This window comes from Bactrocera dorsalis, chromosome 1, assembly GCF_023373825.1.
Source record: "Bactrocera dorsalis isolate Fly_Bdor chromosome 1, ASM2337382v1, whole genome shotgun sequence".
NCBI classification, from domain to species: Eukaryota; Metazoa; Arthropoda; class Insecta; order Diptera; family Tephritidae; genus Bactrocera; species Bactrocera dorsalis.
This window is the reverse complement of record NC_064303.1, coordinates 4442063-4468548: the sequence shown is the minus strand read 5'-3', so window position 1 is coordinate 4468548 and position 26486 is coordinate 4442063. Positions and strand designations below refer to the sequence as shown.

At 39.5% G+C, this 26486-nt stretch overlaps 1 protein-coding gene across 1 annotated transcript in view; it reads right to left on the bottom strand.

Annotated features, from left to right (window-relative positions):
* Positions 1-25067, bottom strand: part of LOC105232481 (homeotic protein female sterile) — a 61528-nt gene extending 36461 nt beyond the window's left edge. Inside the window, exon 1 of the mRNA XM_019992442.3 lies at positions 24125-25067. Coding sequence (XP_019848001.2) covers positions 24125-24163 — 39 coding nt within the window. The 5' untranslated portion in view covers positions 24164-25067. The remainder of the gene's footprint in view (positions 1-24124) is intronic.
* Between the last annotated feature and the right edge of the window lie 1419 nt (positions 25068-26486).

Genomic DNA, 26486 nt, shown 5'->3' with positions numbered 1-26486 from the left:
TGATGTGAACCATATTTCAGAGAAGACTCAATGTATCGTTTCGAGCAATTAAACGAAAGAGTGTGCTCCGTTGTGCGCTCCACCGACAAGTCGAATTTAATAAAGGTCATGTGACGACTTGAAGGTTAAAAAGTTACCTTTTTTCATTTTCATTAACAAAGCACAGCACGACTTTTCAGCCAAAACGAAGTGGAAAAATACAAAAAAAAAATGTTTGAACGGCACTTTTAACGATTTTTTAAGACCCAAAAGCCCCTACCCTACATATCACTTCTCCGCAATTTACAATTCCACCTCTTTTCATGCTTTTATCTCATTCATATACAGACCTTTTTCTCTGTGCACAATTTTTTCGCATCAAATCCCTTTTCATTTTGTTACAAGTCAACTGTCTGCTAGAACGCTTATCTTCCAAAGGACCAGAAAACTTTCTACGCTCAAACGAGGCACACTACGACTCATATGCTTGCCACTGTACATACAAGTATGTGTATGCGCCTGTGTGTGAGTTAGCGTGGGTGTTTAGAGAGTGCCAACTGGGAGTGAGGGCCTTAGTAGAGGAGCATTTTTATCTGTTTAGCGACTGTTGGCTGTCCCTGTCAGGGACGATGATGACGACAGCGGCTATGTTGGCGCTTGGTCAGATGGGGTCACAACGAGTTGAAACGCGCACAATGCATGGAACCTTTTTTCGGCATTTATGGCCGAGATGGTAGTGTTGTAAAACGAATGGCAGGGAATGCGGGAAAGCAGGCAGGCCGCCTGGCGGGAAGGAAGGAAAGATGGTAGCAGAAAAGAAAGGTTAAGTCAAGGAGGCACATGATTTTGCAACCGAAAAGGGATAAAAACTTGCTTGCTTTGGCGCGCGGCAAATGTGAAAATGGATAGCAAAACGGCGCTGAATACTATACGGCGAAGGGTTTGGGACACTCAGGCCACACAAATGCCGACAAACAGGCGTTAGAGATTGACATGAATTGATGTGGGTTGCGCTGTGTGTGCACGTGTGTGTAAATTGTGAGTGAGTGTAGCTCACGAGGCGCCAATACAGAAAAAAATTGTAAAATGGAAAAGACGGAATGGAAAGCACATAAAAAGTACGCAATGTCTAACCAACATACCTGGATCGCTAAGCAAAGAGCTTGCCGACACACACATACACACATATGCAAGGGGCACAGAAAATACACTTCGAGCAGCGGACAACGGCAACATCATTCACAAACCGGATAGCAACGAATTGGTGGATTGTCTGCTGCCGGAGAGGTAGCATACAAAATCGTAAAAGCAAAAGCTAAAGCAAAAAAAAAGAAACATAAAAATATGAGAAACTCATGTATGTGCTTGTACGTACACCCCCGCCGCCATACTTGCAACAATGTGTGGCTGCAACATTTTGTAGCAATAAATATGTGCAAAAGTCGCGCGCTAGCAACTCGGCGGCGGCGATGATGATGATGATGGCAGCGCAGGAAAAATAAAACACCGAATAATGTGGAAAAAAGTCGAAATTAGAAGTCAGTGGTTAAGCATCAGTACCCGAGCAGCGGCGGCAGTAGAAGGCGTGTGAGCTGCTGTGTGGCAGGAAAAAGTAATAAAATCACAAGACAAACTTTCGACTGCACTGTCGAGACGTGGCACATTGCGACGCCGACAGCGCTTTGGCTATTGCAGTCGTCTTCAATGGCGTCACGACCACTCTACTCAAGCGCAAGCTTGATTTCCCTTTCTCAACGTCAACGCTCGGGCTAGTCATCTCTTCATCAACAACATTGTAAGCGCGCAAATGAATGCTAGATTCGACTATGAATATGTATAAGCGCTTGGAGGTACAAAAAAATGTGGACTCGCTGGTAAAAATGGGAGTTTGGCGCGTTACCGTTTAGTTTTACAGTGTAGTCATTGCCGGCGAACCGGTAAGAGATTATTTGCAGAGTAATCAGAAGAAATGGTATTTATAATAAGCTTAGCGGTATTTGGCGTGTTCATAAGTAGTAGGGAATGTAGTACAAGATTTAAATAAGGAAACGAAATAAGAAGCAAATCTAACTATTTTTGAGGTTAGTTTTAGTATATAATAGTTAAATGCTTTCCCTGGAAACTCGACTATGATATTCGGTGAAAGCTCAAATATGATATCCCAAACTGGCGGGACGTGAAGATTCAAACTGATTTAAAATTCAGGCAGCCTAAGGAAGACCGCAGCCAGACACTTTCGGTCGATCGAATATGATATCCCAAAGCTGAAAGCTCAAATATGATATCCTAAGTTTGCGGGATGTAAGGATTTGAACCGATTGAGAACTCAGATTTCTTAGGGAAGACCACATGCAGACAATTCCTGCTTTTCTTAACTTCAGACTGGCGTTAATCAAGAATGAATCCATGGATATCACAGTACGGGTTACCTATTGAACATACCCGGACCATATAGGAATTAAAGACTTCCAAGCTCATCATAAGATGCGAACTAAGTATTTATAAAGCGTCTGATAACGGTAACCATTTAGCTGCGGGATAAAGACCGGACTCCTTCAAATATCATCTATTCCCTGAAAGATTTACTTGTCTACTCCAAACAAAACTCCTCTATATATATTAGTACCAGGCAACGATCGAAAACGAAAATGCTTCGAGTCCTTTAACGAAACCAATAAGAGTCTTTTGACTTCAAACTCCTTAACTACAAATCTTAAGAAGCGCACACGTCCTACGTTCCATAATTTTGTTTTATGAAAGCATTTCAAAATGATAAGCGAAAAAAGCTAAGCTTCGCCGCAGCCAACCGGCATTGACATGTGCCAATAACGCGCTGGCGAATGGGGCACAATCAAAAGGGGTTCGTTTTCCTCACTCCACCGAGAAACACCGCATTTGCAACTAGTACACAGTGCGGTTACCGCAGTTAGTTATTATTTTTCCATGAATTGGGTGTGCTCGCAGCGACTAGAGACATTTGGCACACGGAACGCGATGTGAACGACTAACAAGCGCATAGAGCAGCCACGGAAGGTCGTTGGGGGGAAGAAATAAAATGGAAAAAATGTTGCCAAACATGCCAACTGCACGTCTCTAGCTCTAACAAACAATGTCCGGCCACTACTTGTAGCCGCGTGTGTCGGCGAGTGAGCGCTTAGTTATGGCGACTCAGCTCGACTCGACTCGAAAGAAGGCAAGGCAACCATTAAGCATGCCACAAGCGCACAGCCACTGCAGCAACGGTCAATGGGCGGGCGCGCGGACGGACAAATGGATAGAGGGTTAGACAGACAGACAGACGGACGCATCAAAGACAAGACTTGGCGATGTTGCCGACGCTGGCGCTGGTGCACACCCCGATGTGAATGTAACGATAAACGGATAAATAAGGAAAACGCAAAGTTGCTTTACGGGTGGAGAAGGGGTGCCGTGGCTTAGTTAAGGGACCGGCACAAGCAAAGTTGTAGACACACTGTTGCCTTGGCGTTAGCTGGCGTATTTTTTCATTATTTTACTACTCGGTGCTCGTTTTTTTTATGTTGCAATGTGCAGCTAAGCGAAAATGTTGCACAGTCGACGGTTCGGTGCAGTTGTAGGACAAGGAATGTGGCTGCGAACGAACTAAATTCTGCGCTGTACGGAGCACCAGCGAAATGCCGCCCACACAACTTTGTAGCGACTGGCGCTGCAACGAATGCGCTTGCAGTCTTCACACACTTGCCACAGCCGAAGCGAAGAGGGTGATGGCGGTGCAAACGTATTTGGAGGACATGCAACACACATACGTAGCGACCGGGTCCCACTAAAACGGCGTAAGTTTTGTGCGCTGGGGTTAGTGTTTTCGAGACTGAGCGTGTTGATGAGTTGAACTTCAGTAGAAAGGAAAAAAAGTATAAAAAGAGGAAACAAGAAAAAATGGGGTAGAAAATTATTGCTTTTGCCCCAGTGCCAACAATGGCAAAGGAGTGGAATGAAATAAGCATCAGCCAGCCATTGTGGTGGAGGAAGAGAATTTTTGATTAAAAGTATGCAGTCTTCGAGTTGCTAGCAACGAAAATTACAATAGCAGCTATCAAGGAAAACCCCCTTCAAACAAGTAGCCGCATGCAAGGGGGGGGGCTACACAAATGAAGAAGTTAGAATTTAGTGATGAATATAATGGCGCACCATGTACGATTGGCGTGCGCACCAGCGGAGGATTGGCCACAAACACAAGCTATAAAAAATAGAAAGCCATGTACGTCCCCACTCCGTTAGCGTTTAGTATGTCAGCAGCCCCGAGCGAACTTTTAATGTACTAAAGTGCACAGTTCACTATAAAATATCACTTTACTACATTGTAAACCGGGGGTCCAGCTGTGTGAGGGGATGTAGTACGGCTTATTGCACACATGTTCGCTGCCAATACAAGCTGCTTTGTAAAACGAGTGACTAAGCACAATTCTTAGACGAACTCATAACGAAATCCAACCGCCGTCGCTGCTAATCTCCAAAAGTTGTCAAACCAACAGTGGTACTCAAACCTCTCTCCTCTATCTTAATTAAAAAATCATCGCCAAATATTAACCAAAACCTCCTTTTCGCTTTTAGTTCTTCAGCCTTATCATTTCCAGTTTTGTTTTCTCTATATTCTTCTTCTTCTTTTGTTACTTTTCCATTTGCCTGAATTTTTTTCTTGTTCGTTTTGCTTTCACATTCCCTCTTGTTGGTCTAATGTGCGGATTATTACAGTCACTCAACCATCATTTGAGATTGTTTCGGTATCCCTAAGTGCTCGTTCCCTTTTCGTTGGCTTTGTCAGTTTTTTCTTTTCGACCACATCTGAGCTCGTTAACTGACTATTGTCAGTTCTGGTGTCGCCGTCTTTTTGCTTGCATTCACGCAGTCTAACCATTGATTAAAATCATTTCGAAGTTCCTGTGTTAAACTTAAACAACTGAGAAAGGGATTTCTTTAATCGTTGTAGCTGTACGAGTACAGGATTTTTCCTCAACATTTTCGGAGATCTTTCTGTTTGAGTTAAGTAAAGGATCAGTGTTGCGTGTGATATCAGTTGGAGCCAATTCCCCGAGTTCATGTAAAGTATGAGAACTGAGATGTTTTAACCTTAATCCGGACACTTTATCTATTTAGTTGTTTTGACCTCATGGTGCTTATTGCAAAATTGGACAAGTTACGTCTACCTTTTTTCAGCCCGACCGCGTGAGTGCCAACTGAACAGTATTTAGTTCGGACGACTATCATTCCTCTGATGTGAGTCTTGCTAAGACTTAGCAATTGCTGGTTACTGACTTACGCTTAATCTGAGCTCGCGCGAAGGCCATGTGTCCAGCGCCCGGGTGCACAAAGATCGAGGAGACTCATGTCGTTCCCATTCTGGTGGGATTTGGTATGAGTGCGAGCCAGGCGCCCCGACAAGTTTAATATGGAAGCAATAGCTTGATGCTTCTGTTGATGAGAAAAAAGCACTCCTTGCATAGCTTCGAGCTTACTGTCAGCAAACTTAAGGCCTGTATTTCATCTCTCCTATCGGACTGGATGCATACCTCCCTACCTGAATTTAAGAAATATTCAAATTCTCTGTAAAATTATTGTTATCGGGTTAAAACATTTTGATGTTTTTCAAACACAGTCAGATATTATATCCATAAAATCGTTTACTTTCGGAATTCTTTATTTTTGTGGTATGCGTGGGCACAATGTTTCTTCTCTACCGAAATTCAAGGCATTTGAGATTCGCTAATAAGTTAACCAGCCTGTCTCTCGTTTTATATTTCATATATGTATTAGGTTGTTGATTCCTAAGTGTACACATCTCGCGGCTTACGTTCAGGGGCCTCACGCCTCGGTAGATTATGTTACCTCATTTCATTTTCATTTTGAAATTTTTCGTCCAAGGTTCATTCTCATCCGTATTCCTGTTTCATTTTGAAATGACTTACTTGAGGTGAGGTTCGTCCTCACTTTGCATTCCTTGATAGTATATATATTACTGGTAAGAAGAGTATGCCCTCCAAACAGCTACACCAATAGATATTAAAACTTTTTAATAGAAACAGGAAAAAAACCCTCAATGAATATGTAGCTATTTTATTTTCCCCCCATATCTTTTACAGTCCCAACTAAGTCCTTGGTTACCAAATGCAATGAGTCCGTCTTACCTCACCCTCCAACGGCTGACATACTGATTTCCTGACGTAACTAAGCACCTCCAACTCCCCGCAGTGCACGTCACGACCACACTACAGCGTACTGACCAACCAAACATGGAATACTACATACTTTTCGTCTAACGGTTAATAACAGTGTCCAGCCAAAACGCTGGCGCCGTCCAACAAAGTAATGAAATTGACGAAGGGTACGGCTGAACTGGCTATACATATACGACTTGCAGCCAGCATAGAGTCGGAGAAAAAATTAAATCTTCTGCCATTTCAAAAGAAATAATTTTTACCCTCAAGTTTTTGTCGAGCATACGTACAGCCACGTAAAGTTCCAACAACAAGCTGTAAAGGAGCAAAAAAAAACGAAAAAGAAACCAGAATGAAGATGGATTTGCGAAGGGCTGCTAGAAATGAGCGCTGTGGTGTGGGGTGGGTCGTTGGGGAGCGGCCAAGTAATGGTCGAGTTAGAAACTGTCAGTCGGGTGCGGAATAGACAAATGGATAAAAGGACGATTACTTCGTTGGGTCTAGGGATATGGTTGCTTGTAGAGCAGCATGCTGTTGTAAGTTTGGTGTGCCTTAAGCTGCCTTCACACCCACACCCGAATAGCGTAGAGTGTGCAGGGTTTCCTTTGTGCGCTTTGCTGTGCCTCGTTTGTTATTTTTCTTGCCTTGTATTGAGGCAAAGACAATAAGAAGCCTCCAACCGCCGAAAAAATTGACAATCCAATACGGTATGGAACAGTTAGAAATGCTGAAGAAACTTGACGCTATGGTGGAGTGTTTTTGTATGTGGGTGTGTGTGGAGGAAGCGCGTGTTGCGAGCGGGGGCAAGAAATTCGGACTGATTGGACGGCTGTGCGCTGCTGCCATGGCAAGACGTTGCTCACCACAGCACACAGTGTGTATGTGCGTGTGTATGGGTGTGTTGATAAAATCAGGCCGTTACTGTTACCGTGCTCCTCAGCCACACCATACCTCGCCACCTGCGCTGCCTGTGTTTGGACTAAGCTTGCCACATTGATATCTGTACGGTGTGTGTGCGTGTGTTTGGGACGGCGTCAACTTTGTTACAATCTTGCGAAATTAAGTTCGAAGTACCCGGTAAGGGTTCGTACGGTTGCTTTGCGCCCAACGGGGCGTTAGTAGCTGTGCGCGTCATAAGCCTTCTGTGCCTTCGTCAACTCGCAGTCTCGTTTTCCATTTTGAGCTTCGCTTGTTACCCTTGCGCTCACTTCCATTATGTGTGGGGGTATGTCTTGTGCGCTTTCTTGGCATGAATAGACCTCCATGTGTTTGTTGGTTGCTGCTTGTCGGCGGCAATGACAGTGTGTTTTGTAACAAACTCCGGCGTTTGCTAGCTGATGGTCAGAATAAAGGCAAGGATGACTGTTACTTGATGGGTAGCAACAAGGTTGGCGTGTGTCTTTTTGTTTGTTGTAGTCCTTTTTATATCTTTTCTTTTTCTTATCCCGGCGCTTATGATGTAGGGAGTAAAGCGAAAACAAACATTGGACATTCGGTTTATGTTCGGTGCCTTGTAGAGGTGGAGTGGGGGCTGCTTGAGCACGTTTGTCGGGGTGTGTGTACGCTTTTAGATGCCTGTCAGACCGTCCATACATTTCATCCAACAACGACGAAGACGACGATGACGGTTGATGAGGTTGGTGGTAGAACACATAAAGACGCCGGAGAAGAAAATCGAGAAGACCGTAAAGCAAGCAAGAAAAAGCATAGAAAAATCGAGCAGCAAGAAAGCAGAAGCAATAACGTAAAAGCATAAGGGACGAGTAGGTTTGTCTTAGAGTATGGAATAAAACCGTAGTAGCAGCCAAGACGAAGGCAAAGAGCGGCAACAAAGAAAAAAGTAAATGGCGAGCGCATGTGGAAAACGAACAAATGATTGCTTGTGTGTGTGTGTGCGCGCTTAGCAGAAGCTTGGTAAAAGGGGATACGTTGGTAACCTTGTAGAAGCACATCGACTTAACTATTTTGTGATGGATCTCTTTTGGCGCAAATGAAAGACGACATCGCCTACACAAACTCTCACATGGATATCTACAATTTGCCGGCATATATGAGATCCAGGAATTTTAGGTTAGGAAATGAGTTTATATGTGTGTGATTGTGTGTGTATGTGATGCGTGATGTACGTGGGGTGAAAGGTGACACATTGATCGAAAAGTTTGCACAGAAGAAAAAAAAGATAGACGAGGGGTTAGCAGCAATGGCTTAAGCGTATCCTCCGGCTAATGTCTGTTTGTATATTAAGACTCATATTAAGAAAAGTTTGATGCAGGCGTAACAGATATGTATATAATCTTGTAATTGAACGGAGTATAAAAAGGGCATAAAGCAAATTGATGAAACACATATGACTAAGATGTCTAATATGTATGTGAAAAATCGTGGCTGAAATAAAAATCAGTAGTCAACATATAATTGAGATCTTCTCAGACTTAGTACAACTTGGAACATCTTTTCGATATTTTGAAGCGATTTCCGAAATCTTCCTAGTAGGATCTCCTTTCATTTTTTATTATTCCTATATATGCATATCCAATTGAACTGAAACTTTTATATTGGGAGTTGAAGCTCTCCGAAGCATTCCTACGAGGATCTTCATCTGGGTTTTACTTGCAGAATTTGAATACTTCTGAAAATATTTTCATCAAAATCACCGTAATCTGACTTTAAAAATAATATCTAGTACCAGCTATCCTAACCTCAATCAAATCAACCTAACATAACCTCAGTTTCTCCATTATGAAGCTAAATGACATGGTCTTTGTTGGAGTGTAAGTCCTGATAATTCCAGTAAAGACAAAAGCGAGACTGATTTCGCAGGGGTAATAAATATTCGGACTTTATTGGTTCCAATAACAACGGACCTCTCTCTACCTTAATCTTCATTAGAGAGAAAAATATTAGGGATTCAGACGTAAGATCTTACATTCAATGACCATCCAAACTTTACACACTGAACAGGATGATGCTTATAACACCCAGAAAGAAACGTCGGAGACCCTTTAGCTTTTGATATATCGATCTGAAATTTTGCACATTTCCTTTTTACCACACGAAGCAGTTCGTTTGTCAGAGCCACCGCTATCGTACAACTATAGCATTGAGCTGCCATACAAACCGAACAATCAAAGTCAAGTTCTTGTATGGAAAATTTTCTTATTTTACAAGATTTACCATATAGCTGTCATACAAACTGACCTTGTATTGAAACTTATTTATTTAACCAGATATCTTCGGGAAATTTGGCATGAATCCTTGTCCAATGTGGTGGTCCGAACATCCGAATATATGTATGTTTTTCATATAGAGGAATCTTTTTGTAGATCATACATAATAAATATATTGACATAGTAGTGCAAGCTCGACGATTTGCCATGCCCTTAGTCAAACATTCGAAAACCAAATAAGTAGATTCGAATAAGCTTTCCCAAGATTGGATTTCACGATATTTTGAACCCACAAAAGCAGGAATGAATAATAATTTCGATTCGATTGGGTTTTTCAAAACTAAGATCTCGCCTGCGGTTAAACCAGCTTTCTTTTCCTTGCAAAAAAGTGCGTACGACCCTAAATGAGAGCTACAAAGCAAAGACTCCAACCAAAAGCAACATAATAAATGTATCAACAGACGACATTAAACAGCAATAAGAGTTACGCACTACGGAAAATAACGAGCTGATGAGCTAAGGTGGCAGCAACAGCAGCCAACATAAAAGCAGGACGAAAGCTGGTAAGCATAGCAAGCAGCAACAACAAGCCAAACAAAGCGACAATCTTGCTGAAAACCGTAGACTTAGTTGCCATTGCAGGTTTTTTATAAACCTACAAACAAAGCAGAACAGCCGCTTGGAAACGGCGCTGCTGAAAGGAGCTGCAGCTGAAGGCAGACGAAATATTCTACAAAAAGACTTAGACGAAATGGGAGAAAATTACCCAAAAATGTCGAAATTTATAAGATGTACACGCCGGCTAGCATCCTTGGCACCCCGCCCAACTACGCCGACAGCTTTTATTGCCAGCAGTTTCCTTTCAACTCTCGTTGTTGTTGTTGCCGCCGCAACGCTACCCAAACTTCTAATTGCGCCCGTTCGTCGTCACCAACGTCGTTGGCATTGCCGTCTTCTCTCGAGCTTTGTCTTTGTCTTTTGGTTTCAATGTTCTTAAACTCATCGCCTCTAATGTAGCCTTGCGTTACAGCAACGCCACCAAGCCCCACATTCACCAGCCACCAGCGACCCACACCACAGCGCTCCATGAGCCTGTTGTGTTCCTACTCTTGAGTCGGCATTGTTTTTGTTTGTTTGCGACACCGTGTCGACTTGTATTGCTTTTAGACGACTCGACATTAGAGTGCCTGTGTGTGTGAGCCAGTTGTTTCGACATTGACATGGGTGCCTGAGTAGTTGGAGTGGAGCGCGTGCACGTTGGTTAGTTTCATTTGTGATGGAAAGTAAATTTAGTTTGGTAGGAGTTTCTTACAGTTCAATTCATGCCGAGTTGGGTTCGGGGGAAATAAATGAAGGCACAAGTTATTTCCATACCTCCAAACCCAGGGGAACTTGTGGTAACGTGGTTGTAGGCTCAAATGTTTCGGTAGTTTTGGTGCCAAAGTTTTCGAAAAAAGTTTTGCTGAGAAAAAGATGCACAAAACTTAATGAAAATGTATTAAAATGAAACGGAACGGTGTGGAATGTAATGGAATGGATCATGTTTAATGGTAATGAAATGTGAAATCGGTTGGAGAAATATGATGAGGATATAGGTGTCTATTCTGGATAAGGAGGAATTTATTCTACTTCAATACCAGAACGAAATTGTTCTGGGATTACTCTTGTGTCACGCGTCAACTCAACCTCTTGTTCTGCAACAGACGATGTTTGGACTCCAAGTACACCATTCACTGAGAGGGATTTGGTCGGTATATTTTTTCAGTTCGTCGACGTCTTGGAGGAATGTTCTCTTGATGTTCCAGGAGGCCACTTGCTTGAAACGTTGACTACAGGGATGGCATATGCGAAGACCGAAGCTGCTTGGAACTGTTGTAAATGCTCGATGGGATACATCAGGAGACATCCTGTTATGGTCCGGAGTGCGGTGTTCTAGCAGGCCTGTATCCTCTCCTTCTGCACCCTACTGCATTAAGGACCATATTTGAGCAGTTGAATGTGCCAACTAAAATTTTAGGGATGTTTACTGTCGGAACGTTGGCGTCGAAAATGTTGAGCTGCACTCCTTCGCTAGTTTGTAATTTGGGTGACCGTAGATTTAGCAAGGGTGAGTTTTAGGCTTCTTGCTGTGAAGAAGCGACGGAGTTCAGGAAGATAGTCGTTCTCTTTTGAACACATGCCGTCAATTCCATTGCCCGACGTCATTATCGTACAATCATCTGTTAAAAATAGCGAGGAGGGGACACCACCCTGCGAAACTACTGTTTAATTCCCCTTTATTTAGATTGTTCATCTCGAAATAAGTCTTCAGTCCTGAAGGGAACGTACTTTGTACGCTACTAAGACAGCTCCCTCACAGAGGGTTTTCTGGTTGAGGCCACGAGCTCTCTGGGCGCTTATGACACTAAGTGCTGTGTGGTGCGGTGCACTTTACGGAACTTTTGCTGGTGTTTGGTTAGGCACAGATGGTGTGTGAAGGGAGGGATTAGCAAGGCTTCAAGTGCAACTCCCAAAACAACATACGGTACCGGAATTGACCGAATTTATTCGGCTAGAGGCTGTTATTTCGAAGATTTAACCCTGTAAGTAATAAATGCAGGTCCATTTCGGTTTCGGACCACAGATTCGTTCTTTTCCACATATGAGATTCAGTTAGGGTACTTTGTCTTCAGATATTTTTACTCCCTAAACCTCTGCTACAACTAGCTTATTGTATTCAAACTTCAAACTAACTTTTTCGTTCGATCAACTCGAAGCAATCCTAATTCTCAACTGTTTTATGAAATATTGCTCATACGTAAAACTTCAGCTTCTAAACTATTTGCAACATATAATTTAAAACAGAAACTGTTAAGGAATTTATTTCAAATATGAGTGAGGATTTAGTGGATCTAGAGCGACAAATTGTGGCAATATCTCTATTATTCTTATTATTCTAAATGCATTTGCTTCGGTATTCCTATCGCTCCTTTCTCATTCAATAGTTGTTCAGGGTAGGGTATTTCTATTTCAAAACTTTCACTGCCAATTCTTTAGGCTTATTTTCCATAAGTTTCCTTCCTCTTCCTACACATGACCCAATCTACTGAGCCTTTGGAGACTACCAACGCTATGCTCGTATTCCTCTCAACTTTTCTTATTGAACTTGTGTGCCGGTTTGTATGAAGAGTGTACGACTTTGCGAATATTTTGCTGACTTGCGTTACAAACACTCTGCCGTATGTGTGTCAGTGTCAGTGCCAAGCGAAACAAGTATGGAAGAAACGTTGGAAAGGTGAGAGACGTAGGCACCCCTCTATAGATGTGGCAATGTGTTTGGCTGACTGCTTGAAAATGGTGCTCTAAAGTCGTTTTAAGCAGGTCCCATGCATAGCACACACACATGCGTTTACACATACACATTTCATGTGTGTCTGAAGTGGTGCGGTTGGCATAGAATTTTGCTTCGGATTTTCTTATACCGAAACTTCGTTTTGATTAGAAGGAGCACAGCTTGCGAAACGGAGGTGTGTAAAAAGCAATTTGAGTTAGGTATACCCAAGTAAGGATATGTGCAACACACACAAATACGCACACCGACTCATGTGGGGAGAAGGAAGTGGGTTTGTTGGGCTGTGAGTTAAGCCCTGCCTGCTTGAGACTGTTGTGTGGCAAGCACAATGAAAGCGGCGGCGACGGTGGCTGGGTTGCAAGGTTGTGTGACGCTGGTATGAGCAGGTGTAAGCATAAATGTTGGTTGTGTATGTGTGTGTGTGTGTGCATTTGACAAGAAGACGTTTGCTGGGTGGCTGTTTGGGTTTGGTTTTTGTCGCTGTAGCATGAGTTTGCTGCCTCATCTTGCTGGCGCTGAACGTATAGATTACGAAAACACTATACAGCTTGCCACATGAGACACACACACACATGTCTTGCCACACATACATGCATTCATATTTGTGTGCCAGCATCTTTTATATGCTCGTCTATATGATTATCTTTGTTCATATGTATGTATGTATGTATACAGATGAGCGCAGTAATGTGTCTTACAAGGCCGTACCTCGGGTGCTGGCGGGTTAGACAGACATGTTTGGCGTCCAGACGCCGCAAAAGTACTCAAACATGTATATGTGTGTGCATGTATGTGAGTATGTTGCACTCAACCTTCTTCACACATGTAGTCTTATGTGTTGTCGTAAAATTTCGAAAATGCCTTCTTATATATACCAAGCAATTGTACGAGTGTGTGTATATATATGTATGACGCTTTCTATTTTTGCAGTTGCCTCAGTATTTCGACAGTTTGGGGCATGCTTTGGCACAGCCCGCAGGCGACTTTCTTGCGAAAAATACACACACACACACCCACCCATGTGTAGCTGTGAGTTTTTTGGGTCTTACTCAACACCACCGGCAGTGTGTGCGTGTGTAGCTATATGCTCGCATATTAATGATTCCTTAAACTCGTAGCGTTGCCGTCGGCTGGGGTGCGTCTGCTTGCCACCACGGCATCTTGGCACATCAAATATTGCTAGCGTTGCGTTCACCTTCCATTTCCTTCAATTTTGGCAAGTTCTAAGCTTTTACTCTGTTGAGAAATAATTTTTTTTTTGTATACGCTACAACTTCTAAGCATCCTTCGTAGTGTGTTGTAGCAAGTCTGCCCAAGCCACTCATGTTGAGGCTTGAGTAAAATTCTTAGCAATTTCTAGTCATTTTCGCCAACGAAAAGGGTTCAAATGAAAATGCGTTTGTTTGTGTGCGTTGTATACTTTGTGGGGCGGTGGATATACTGCTACTATGTGCTTGTGCCTGGCTTGTCTCCTGTTGAACCGTCGTCAAAGTTGCGTTTCAAATATGTCTTAAACGGTTGAAGGCTTGATGGAACCCAGTCTCAGCTAATTTAACTCACATATAAGGCAAAGTTATTGAAGGAGGCTTGTTGCGAGTGTTTAAATATTGAACAATTTTAAATAGTTTGGGCAAAATTAAAGTGCAGTTATGCGTGGCGTGGGGTGAGTAAGCATAACTTTGAGAAAACAAGTTTATAAAACAGTAAAAGTAAGTAACAAGAGGTTGTCTTCCCACTGAGGGTATAAATGCTAATATCTGGGCGTCGGAGAAGATGGTTTTTTTCATGGAAAAGATTTTCTACACGTAAAAATGAATTCTTTCCCTTATTTATATAATGTTTTTGTAATTCTCAACCAGTTTAAAAATTATCTAATTATACTTTTAGCTTACTCTTACTAGTTCAGAGCTGTACCAAGTATTTGCTCGATCAGTTTGTATGATAATTAACTTTATGCTAATGTTCTCCAATCAGATAAATGTTTTCGGATATAATATCATTTCCTTAGGCAATAATTCAAGCCAAATGTTGTGAAAATATCTTTATAAATAAAAAAAATTGTTTATACAAGAACTTGAGCTCGATCGGCTAGTTTGTATGGCAGATTTATGCTCTAGTGGTACGTTCTGAATAATTTCTTCGCAGATTCCATCATTGCCTTAGACAATAACGTATGCTAAATTTGGTGAAGATATCTAATCACATCAAAGAGTTTTCCATACAAGCACTAGCTACCGATCACTCAGTTTGTATGACATCTATAGGCTATAGTGATCCGATCTGTAATTTTTCTTTCAAATATTGTACAATCATCTCGGGGAATATTTCATGTCAATTTTCGTGGATTTATTTTAACAAATAAAAAAGTTTTTCATACAAGAGTTAGGTTTTGATCGGTTACTTTATACGGCAACTACACGATCTAGTAATCCGATTTGAATAATTTGTTCGGAGACTACGCTATTGGTTTGAATAATAAAGTATACGAAATTTCTTAAAGATATCATGTCAAACAAAAAAGTTTTCTCTACAAGGACTTGATTCTCAACGGTCAGTTTGTATGGCAGCTATATGCTATAGAGATCTGATATCGGCGATTCCAACAAATAAGCAGCTTCTTCGTGAGAAAAGAACTTTTGCAAAATTTCAGAGCGATATCTCATAAACTGAGGAACTACTGGTGTATGTAATTTTCTGAAATACCAATAAAAGTGGAAAAAATGACTAATTTTCACATTTCAAAAATTCTTAAAATCTTAAAAATCTCAAAAATTATTACAATACCAGGCTCTATACAAAATTGTTTCAATATATGTAAAAATTTATTTATACAAAACCTTTGTTCCAGAAACGATATATATAAATGAATACTCAATTAAAGCAATGGAACCCCCAAACCTTATACTTAAAATTCAGCCATATTTATAGTCACACAAAAATATATATAGAATTACACATATTTGATTATTTTTGGGTACAAATGCTTTGAACAACGCCACCATTATAATATCATAGCACGGTCACAGACATCTTACCCCCTTCCCTAAGCATTCCCTTATAAATTTCTGACCCAAGCCGCACGTATACATTGTGACGCGTGTGTATGAACTCAGTGCCGCGCTATATACTCCCAATAGCTGATATATATTTAGTACATATGTAAATTTATTTCCCTCGCTGCCGGCGCACTTACACCAAGTATTCAATGAATGCGCGATGACCAGCACCGAAGGCACTTTAGCTTGTCTTACCACCCATTCTACCCCCACGCAAAACCTATAAATTTCCTTTTTGTGTAGCTTCTTGGGTTGGAAGTAGTAGTAGCATAGCCCACACTAATGCAATGCTCAAAGCCACCCAAGAAGCTGCTAGTATGCCTCTACCCTTCATCAATCGTCATCAACTTTTCTGGCCAATGTCCAGTTTGATGAATTACTTACGACACGTTAGAGGCGAGCACATTCGTGGTGGCACAGTGGATTAGGGGGGAGTAATTTTATAAAAAAATATATTTTTTGGATTTTTTGATATTTTTGAATATAAAAACAGTTTTCATGTAATTTCAAATGTATTTAATTTACTGGTAATTATAAAAAGATAGACATACACATGTACATGACAAATTCAATTTTAATTTACATATTATATAAAAAATAAAAATTATTTTTAATGGAAACATTAGTCATAAAAGGCAAATAAACTTTAATAAAACATATATTTTTTATAACTTATTTTTTATTTTTATTAAAAGTTTGTTTTATGAAATTCATAATTTATTTTATGTATTGTTAATTTTAAAAAAACCTACAAAAAAAAATTAATACTTTAATTAAATACAAAAAAAAAATATTTTTAACAGAATTATTAATTATATCTGAAAAATATTTTTAAATTAAATACTTTTTTTTATTAAAAGTTTGTTTTATGAAATTTAAAATTTCTTTTATCTATAGACAATTATAAAAAAATGGACAGAAAAAAATTAATAATTTAATTATAAAAAAAATGATTTTTAACAGAATTATTTATTATATTTGAAAAATATATTTAAATTAAATATTTTTTAGTGATTTTTGAATATAAAAATAGTAAATTTTTCATAGAAATACTAATCATTTAAAAAAATGGTAAAAAAAATTTTAATAAACAGTTTTTTATTTTGATTTGTGATTTTTGAGAATAAAAACAAGTAATTTTTAATAGAAAAATTAATTATATACAATATTAGAAATATCAGCAAAAAACATATTTAAAATAATTTTGTATAGAAATATTAATAATTTTAGAAAAATTTTGGAAAAACATATTTTTTGTAGTATTTTTTTTTTGTTATTTTTGAATGTAAAACCAATCTTTATGAATTTATAAATCATTTTTATACATAATATATTATTAATTTTCTTATAAAACACTATATATTTATTTTCGAAAAAAAAAATTTTAATCACAAAATTTTCATCAACTTCTTCCCACTGTGCCACATATCGCTCGAAACAAACGCAAATCAAGTGACGCCACAGTTGGCGGCGGCAAAGCTTACGTCAAAGACATAACGCGTTCAGTCAGCGGAGCGCCAGCTGAAGGACGCAGTCGCTGGCGAAGAAGCGGAAAATGGGAAAAACGAAGTTGGGCAGCCGCAAGTAACAGGAACAAGCAACAACAACACCAGCTAAATAAATATATATCTGCACAACTTAGAAGCACAATCGCCGGTCCAGTTGAGCGCTCCTTATGGTTTGCTATTGTTGTTCTTGTTGCTATTTCTTTCTGTCATTACTACACCGCCCCCACTGCATAGCAATTGGAAACCTAATCAGCCCGACAACCCCATTACTCAGCGCACTAAACGTGTGCGCATTTGTAAAGCAGGGCGTATAGCCCCTAAAAGCGCGCTTCAGTACATATGCATATACCTAAGCATATAAGGAGGCGTATGTCAGTGTGCCAACACTATGCTGGCACCAAATATACATACATACGAACTCATGTGTGTGTGTCTGCTCGTATCATTAGTTGCTGCAACGTCTTGTCGTGGGTCTCAATGTTTGTGCATGTGTTTGTGTGCATGTGTGTGTGTGTGTGTGTTAGGGGTACATACTTTACTAAGTTTGATGGTCTTTTACCCGCCCTCCTCATATCCTGCCCACGTTCCTGCTCCTGCCGTGCACACACGCCGCACAGTGGCACCGCTCCATACATTTCTTGGAAAAAAATAGAAGGAGTGGTCGTACAACAATGAAACTTTGCAGAAACACTTCTCTGGACAAAATTAAGAAATTTTGAAAAAATCTTGGAAAACCGCCCACTGCCACACCCACCTCCCATATAACTGCAATTGCCAAAATTTTTATTTTTGGACCTAGGGACTTGAAATTCGGGACACTTCTTAATTGAGTTCTCCTGATGAAAAAAAATTAAACTTAAACGCAAAGTGACGTTATTTATACCTTTACCTTGATAAAAATCCAATATAATATGAAATTTTTTTATTGAATATGTTACAGGTGAAAAATTGTGTTAGTTTTTATTTGTAATATTATGCAAGCACCATATCTTTAACAATGGGATCTAGTTCTAAGGAAATTTTGTTCGAATGACGCCTTAAGCTACTTATGTAAGGATCCGAAGTTATGAGAAGTCTGTTGAAGACATTAGTATTTGTAGAAATTCGATCACACTTTCTCGAAAACATCAATCGATACTTCCTGTAGTCTTTGTTTCTGGCTTCCTCGGCTTCCTCTGAAAGCATTCCTATTGGTAATACGGCAGCATCCATTATATCCTTACCATGCATTAGTACTTCGTGCACAGTAACAGGCATATAAAACCAACTATAATTTTGTACGAACAGTTTCGCAGTTTCCGACGTATATAATTTAAATTTGTCACTATCAATTTTTTCGCCACATGTAATTATTTGAAGAATTATCCTGAATAGATTGATAAGTTCTTCATTGACGCCAGTAATATCCGCAACCATTTGTGGGTTTAAAAAAAAAAGCCTTGACGTGTTCCCGTCGTTAGAAGTTCCTGTACCTTGTTGAACAAAATCAACTCGCAACCGCATTTTATCTTTAAAGGCAGCTTGTATTTTTAATTTATTTTGTATTTTAATTTCTTTGTTTTGGAAGGTTGCAGCCCATTTCTGAAATGGTAAATTATAAGAAGGAGAATGCATTCCATAAACTTGATTCTAGCATGTAAGGATGAAATTCCCAATTCACATGCATCAGGTTTAATTGTTTTCATGGAAACTAACTCTAAGCTGTTCATTTCAGTAGGTTTCGCTATACAAATGTAGCATACTGCTGCTGCAGTAGTATGTGTCACTATCTGAGCGGTTTTACCATCCAGCATTGTAAAAAGGAGCTTGTGTAATACATTAATTTCCTTGCCCTTTACATGAGCGCCTGAAAGTATACTACATTTTTTTGGCTTTTTGACCATTTGTATGAAATATTGGAAGCGACTTTTGAAATTAAAATCGATGTTACTAAAAGGGACGGTAATTGGCGGTTGTTTTTTTTTTTTTAATTGAAAGTACAGACTTGGAACTTTCATTTCTTTATAGTAAGAGGGCTAAGCAAGGCAAAGCACATAAAGTTTTTTTCCATCAAAAAATGAAAAGTTGATATTTTTTAGTATAATTTTTGAAAAATTATAAAAATTAGCTTCCTTTGCCAATTTCAATAAATCTTTTTTTTTATAAACAAGTAGGTGCTATATTTTCACTAAAAAATAAATAAAAAGTCATAGCTATAAACTTACACACAAAAAAAAATTCTTTCTTTGGACAATAATTTTAATCTGATTTTATTGAATAACTTTCCGTCGACTTCTGTTAGTTTTTTTAACTATAAAATTTCACTTTTTATAAAAAACCTTGTTGAATTTTTTTTATCCAAATATTTCTTTACAAACCAAAAACATTAAAGTTTTGAAATTGGAAAGTGGAAAAATCCTATTTTTTCCGCCGAAATGCCACTGTGCGCCGCACACTCGCCTTGCCGCTCGGCAAACGCTACCAACTTTGTCTGTCCGTCTATGGGGTCATCTATCCATCCATTATATTTGGTACATTGCAAAATGGGATTTATTGTGCAAAAGGCATGATTAACTTTTTTCTCACTCTCCAGCACACTGCTCGACCGCCGCCTCCCCTTTCCGGCTGCTTGTTTGCTCTTCTATACGCCTTACTGCCAGCCGTACGGACCCTTCGCTTCGTACTTTCATTTTTCTTATTTGCAACTTTTTTGATTTCGTTTATGCCGCTTTCTACATTCTAGTTATCTGTGTAAGTGTGTGTGTGTTGTTGCTGTAGCTATTGCTTGCCTTACTAGCCTTACTTGCTTTGCTTGCCTTGCTTGTTTCGTGTCTTGAGCGGAGTCGAAAACATTCTATTGAAGAAGTTATGCTTTGCAGTCCTTCTCCGGCAGCATTTCGTTCATCTCTTTTTCATAGGGAATTAGTAAGTTTTCGTACGTCCAACGTCCCCTGCGTCCGTTGCCGGACTCTGTGTCTCCTTTAACTGCTGTGTGAGGCGCAAAAAAAGTTTCTGCTAAAAACAATAAAGCATGAATCGGCAAGTGGGGTGCTACCCCTCATAACTTCTTTTCGTTTTTCATTTTTCATGTTTCGTTGTTTTGTTTTTGTTTTCACTCAGTGTTTTTCTTGTTGCTTGTGGCGTTGGTTTGAAGCGCTTGCTACGAAATTGATTAGGCATTAGTTTTGTTGGAAATTGCTGTCAAAATATATGCTCTGTAGGCCTAAGGTATGGGAATGTACGGGAGTTATGGCACTGGACTTGCTTGTGCCTTTTGCACGAGCGCACAGATCTAAGCAGAAGCTTTCTGGAATGTGCATGAGTTTAACTGATGCTAAAGATTCTGGTGAACTTCCAGGAAAATGTGGGGTTATAACAATTTCTGCTGAGTTCGTTTGAGAATATAATCGTTTTGAAATAGTTAGTAGAAAATCAAATTTTTGGTTACCTTTAGGAGAACTTGCTTTAGTAAAATCAGAAAGGCATAAATATGCACGCTTTGTATAGATATGTCCTTTCTCTTCAAGTTGTTTCCCCATCTTGAGCTGATAATTATATAAGACTTACCAAAATTTGCTTGAACAGAACACGAGCGAAGAATTTTGTTCTACATTAAATTATATTTTTTACCCAAATCTTTTTGTAATCCAAAAAGTTAATGGGTTTTTGGGGTCTTCTTAATATACCTTTGAAAGAGGTCTCCCAGCTAAAATGCTGACATAAATCACTTTTTGATAAATTTTTTTAATACCTATAAAAAAGCGTCTTCTATGCCAATGTTTCTACTAGTAATGCCCACTTTACCTCTTTATTTCCTTTTCTTTACGTTTGAGTTAGTTCTTTATGATTCCAATGAGATTGTAAGGCTGATATTGGTTATTAAAAACCCTAAGAATACCGGAAAATTACATAGAAATTTATAATGTGTACCTAAGAGCAGATTGGTCTTGATATTGTTTATTAAATACTATAAGAATACCCGAAAAGATACCCAGAAATTTCTTAAATGTGCCGAAGAGCATGAATATTACAGTAAGAATCAAAAAGCATCGAGGTGCAGTTTCTTGCGCTTTCCCTTTATTGTCTAACCTCGAAGTGGCGTAATTTTAGAGACACCGTATTCGATCTAATGAGATGACCTAATTATACTACGTATAACGCAAAAAAAAAATTAAAAATAAAACGAGACATATAAGCATTTATCTATTTATAGTAAATTTACAATCAATAAAATTAACTTTGCTTTGTCAGTGTGGCCCAGAAGAATACAGTAATAACTGTTCCTAGAGATGTAAATAGGTACTTCGGTTAGCTCCGAAATTTTTTCTCAGTAAGTTTTTAAATCAAGTCCATTGAATATGTTCCAAGGATATCGGAGGCTTTCTGGTCTCTAAAATCGAAATGAATTTTAAACTACTTTTCATCTATCTAAAACGAATGAGCTTTCGACAATACCTGTTTCTCTTTTAAATCAATTGAATCTAATAGTCCAAGTTTCGTCCGTTTTGAACTTCCCGATTCAAAGGATTTGTTTCTTTATTTCCGCAAAAAGTAGAATAGAACTAATCCTTCGATTCCTCTTGAAGTTCTCTGTAAACAAAATCACTGCAATTTGGTCTTTAAGTCTTACACACTTTATTAGATTTTAAGCAGATTTTGTCGGCCTAATTTTAATGATAAATTAAAAAATTAAGGAAACATTGAAAAATATACTCCTTTGATGTTTCTTCAAGTTTTCAGCAAACATTTTGGTCTTTAAGGCCTACAGATCTTGACTAGAGTTTAACCATATCTTATCAATTTTCGATTCTTCTACAAGTATTTCTCTGAACTGGTTAATTTGGAATGGATTGTAAAGGAAATATTATTATATTTCTTTGAGTCCTAAGTAAGTAAGTTATTTGGAATAAGCACTTAAGGATAACGTCCCACTGTTTGAGCCTAACCAAAACTTTCTCGATTTCGGTCTTTCAGGCCCAAATCTTAATAAGATTTTGACCAGATATTTTCGTTTCAATTTCATAATGAGAAATAAAAGATTTGTATTAGGTTTATAAGAACGCCTCGATAGAATACATATTTCAGAAAAACAAATGCAGTTTCAATGTTTCTATGATATAGTCTGCCAATCTAGAATATAAATATACAAGTTTGGTAAATGTTAATAGATATATTCTTTTGATTTTGTTTCCTGCATTTTGGTCTTTCGGGCTAATAGGTCTTGATAAGATTTTTATCAGATCTTGTCGGATTAATTTTAAAATGAAAGTTAAAGGAAAAAAATTTATATTTCTTGGAATGATTATTAAGATCTTTGTATTAAGCAGATAAGAATAGCATCCTAGTTATTAATCCTAAACAGAATCCCTTGATTCTGGTCCGTCAGGACCACTGATCCTGCTTGAATTTTTATCAGATCATGTCGACTGTATTTCAAAATAAGAAAAAAGGAATATATTGATATATTTTTTCTATTATTTTTCCATTTTTCCATTTCTATGAAGTAGGCATATCAGACTAACGTCTCATTTATTAATCCTAAATAAAATCATTCGATTTTGATCCTGTAGGCTTACAGTTCTTACGTAGAATTTTACCAGATTTCGCCGATTTGATTTCAAAAGAAAGAATAATGGCAAAATTTACAAGTTTAACTGATTCCTAACTGGTTCTAAAGATAAGAAGATGATAACTATGCTTTTATAGAAAAAATGTCTCCTTCGTTTTAATGTTTCCGACATATTAATTTAATTTCACTGGTTTTATCAATCAGGCTACATCAACATATAAATATATACATTTTGGCCCAGAATAAAATAATAATATGTTGTTGTATCAAAGACTATTGATTTTTGTGTAAATTTTCGCTTGGTTACAATGAAGGTTGGTTGAATGAAGGTTTACGATTTCACCGATAGATGTCACTGAATTTACTGTCAGATTTGATTGCTAAACAATATATTGTTTTTTTTTTTTTTTTAAATTTTAAATGATTTTTTTGGTTATGGTGCAATGATTTGGGCCATGAAATTACAGTTCATCCGTTAGAAATAATTTCTCTTAGGCCTTTCTTTACAATGACATAAGAGGCAATGATATGAAAGTTTGATCCACTAATTCAAACTGTGAAATACTATTTATTAATAGATCAATAAAAAATTATTTCTTTACAGTGGTGAGTTTGTTTTTCGTATTTCGTATTAGTAGGAACGAATACTAATCTTAGGAGTGGAATACTTATTGAGGTTCGAGTGACCGATTTATGACAAAAATTGTTCCCACGACAGTCGGGTCTATGTAACCGGTACGGACCCGGATTTTTATCTGGCAAAGGACTGTCAAATCGCTAGTATTCTGCCGCTACAATAAAAATAAGAACAACAACAAAAAATTGTTTGCTTCTTTACTAATCTCAAGAGATAATGATATATTGGAGCAAAAAACGTTATTAAGCTCATTATTTGTAGTCTTTTCCGGCAAAATTCCTTTCGTAAACCACAGATTATGCCAACTTAGCTTTTAAGATATAAGTTTCTTCTAATAGAATCTAGGGAAAACTAATCTTCTAACAGAATCTTCACCTAACCTAAGTTCAAACCAAACCACGCGAAGGGAAAGTATAGCGGCAGAATTCCGCCGAGTTGGCAGTCCAGATAGAAAATCCGGTCACGTAGACCCAACCGTCGTGCAAACTACATTATAATGTAGCACATATAATGGTTAATACTGCCACTACAAAAACAGCAACAACAAGGAGAAAGTGCATGTATTTTAATTTCGAAGCAAATTTTCGCTGTTATGGCAACTCCATTACTTCCTTCCGTCTTTTCAAGCAGTCTCATCAACTTTTACGCATTATTTCTTCGACTTTTTCTTGACTTTTTCTTAAAATTTTGTTCAACTAGTCACCTACCTTATGGAGCAGCACCGATGCTTTGCGTTTCGATGCCATTTTAGTGGTGCCACCACCACTGCTGCCACCGGTACCGGTTGACGACGCTGTACGTGTCGACTGTTTTGGTGTTTTTCTCGGATTCTTCGGAATTTTGGATAATTTTTATGCGCTGAACGCCGGCTTTGGACTACAGGAAATACCGTTAAAGGAAAAACAAAATGCAACGGCTAAACGTTGGCAATGCGATGTGCTAATTAAATTGCGCTAAGCGTACGAAGAATTGTGCGTGCGTGTGCGTGTGTCACAATTCTTAGGGGTTTTTACTTTTAATGCCCTTGGATTCGTTGAAAATCTCTGCAAGGCTGTGGCTGGAGCGCGTAATGTTGCAGTTAACGGTAAATGCACAAACACTGTCTACACACACTTCCGAACTGCACTTTGTTGTTTTTGTAAGCGCTATATTTAATTTGTTATTTTTTATATTTTTAGCAAAAATTTTCCACTTTTTCAAAAGTAAACGAAAGTAACGGTTTTTGGAACTCTTGCTGCCAAGCAACTGTCAGCGTTTACTTTGTGGCAACACTTTGTTTGCGTCTATGAGACAATTTCACACACTTTGAGTTAGGCGTTTCTTCAGAATATTTTCTTAATTTTTTTTTTATTTTCATAAAATATTTTTTCACATTTTCTTTGGTGTTTCTTCGCCACTTTTTTTTTATTTTATGGTTGCTAATTAGCTTGTCATGTTCCGCTAGCACACGTTTTCTGCTCGCCTCGTGTACGACGCTGTACTGACTACGACGAGAGACCTAACGCCACCGGATAACAACTGCTGACTGACCAAAACAGAAACAAGCGATTGAGTTTTAACTTTTGATAAAACGGAATGTGCCGCCGCCAAAACCGCACCACACCGTCGTACAACCTAGCTGCTGCACGTCAACCCCAACTAGTGTCCGCACGAGCACGCCAACCGGCCCAACAACATGTGAGAGTTGGCAACGAGCTGAGCATAGCTGAGCTGTGGTGTCTGTCGTCGTCGTTGTTGTCGTCGTCTACCCCGCGCCGCTTGCGAAAAAGGAAGAAGCGAAAGGATATAGCAGAAAGAGACGACCAGTAGTAATGGGCATGCGCACAGAGTGGGCGAAGGACGCCAAAAACACCGAAGATCGGGCGCAGCAGCGAGAGAGCGAGTGTGATGTGTGTGAAGTGAGTTTCACTTAGGACTCCACAACACATAACGGTAATGTATTTGTCTGTATGTGCCGTTGATGACGCTGCATGCTGGCTGAGTGGGATGAACGTAAAAGAAAATTGACGATAAGGCGGCCTGTGTGTGACGTCGTGAGAATGAGAAACGCACAAGAGAAATGGAAAAAATGTGCAACAATGAATGAAGTAGGCTGGTCGTTGGCGCGCGCCAAGTGGTTGTAAACATTGCGAAGTGGAGTCGAGCGGCGAACGTGCGGTATGTGGGGTGCGCAAACTGCCCTTATAGAGCGAAGACGGGCGAGCGCTGTGTCGGTGGAGGTAAGTACAGCTGGATAAAAACACAGAAACGGCGATAAGCGACAAAATGTCAAAGTGACGAACGAAGTGAAGTGAAAACAGTTTAATGAAATTTGTGCACCGAACGCATTGGCGAACTGGCGTGCGACAGCATGGACGGCAAAACGGCAGTTTTTCGTGTAAACGACGAAATGTTGGTGCGTGCAACAGTGCGTCGGCAAAGCATAAATTTTTGTTTGTGGCAAGGCAGACAAAACGATGCGACGACGTAGGTCGCGCCGTATGTGGCTGGGCGTGTGGGATGGTGTAGTAGACCTACCATGGCCACGACTGCTGCGACAACTGACGCGCGTATGACTTTTGGGGTAGGTACGGCAGGCGTATTGTGTGCCCGTCGTTATGCCAAAAGCTGGCGCAGGGTTGCTGTTATCGGCACGAATTGATGCGGATCGGGCAGTTAGCGCGCACGACGCTGCGGCTGAGTCAATGCCAGCACCAACGTTGGGCTGCAGCTGTGCAGAGTTGGGGGCGACTATGCAACTGCCGATGGCACCACTCGAAACAGCTGAGTTTTGTGCGCCGCGTGCATGCTACGTACTGTCGATGAGGTTTGGCGCGCCTTACGAGCTGTGTCAGCGTTGGGACAGCTGGGCGGAATTGATGTGGCAGTGAGTGGTGTGAGGAAACGAACACACGGATGGTTAGCGAACGTTGTTGTTGATGATGATGATACGGTGAGTGTGGGTCGGGGTTTGTGTCGAACAATGTGAAATGCATGGTGTGCGAAGGTAGTTGTGTGTGGGAGCCATAGAATGAGTGCGCGGTCGAAACAGAGTGACTGGGAAATTGCGAGGGTTGGATTAAGCGTACC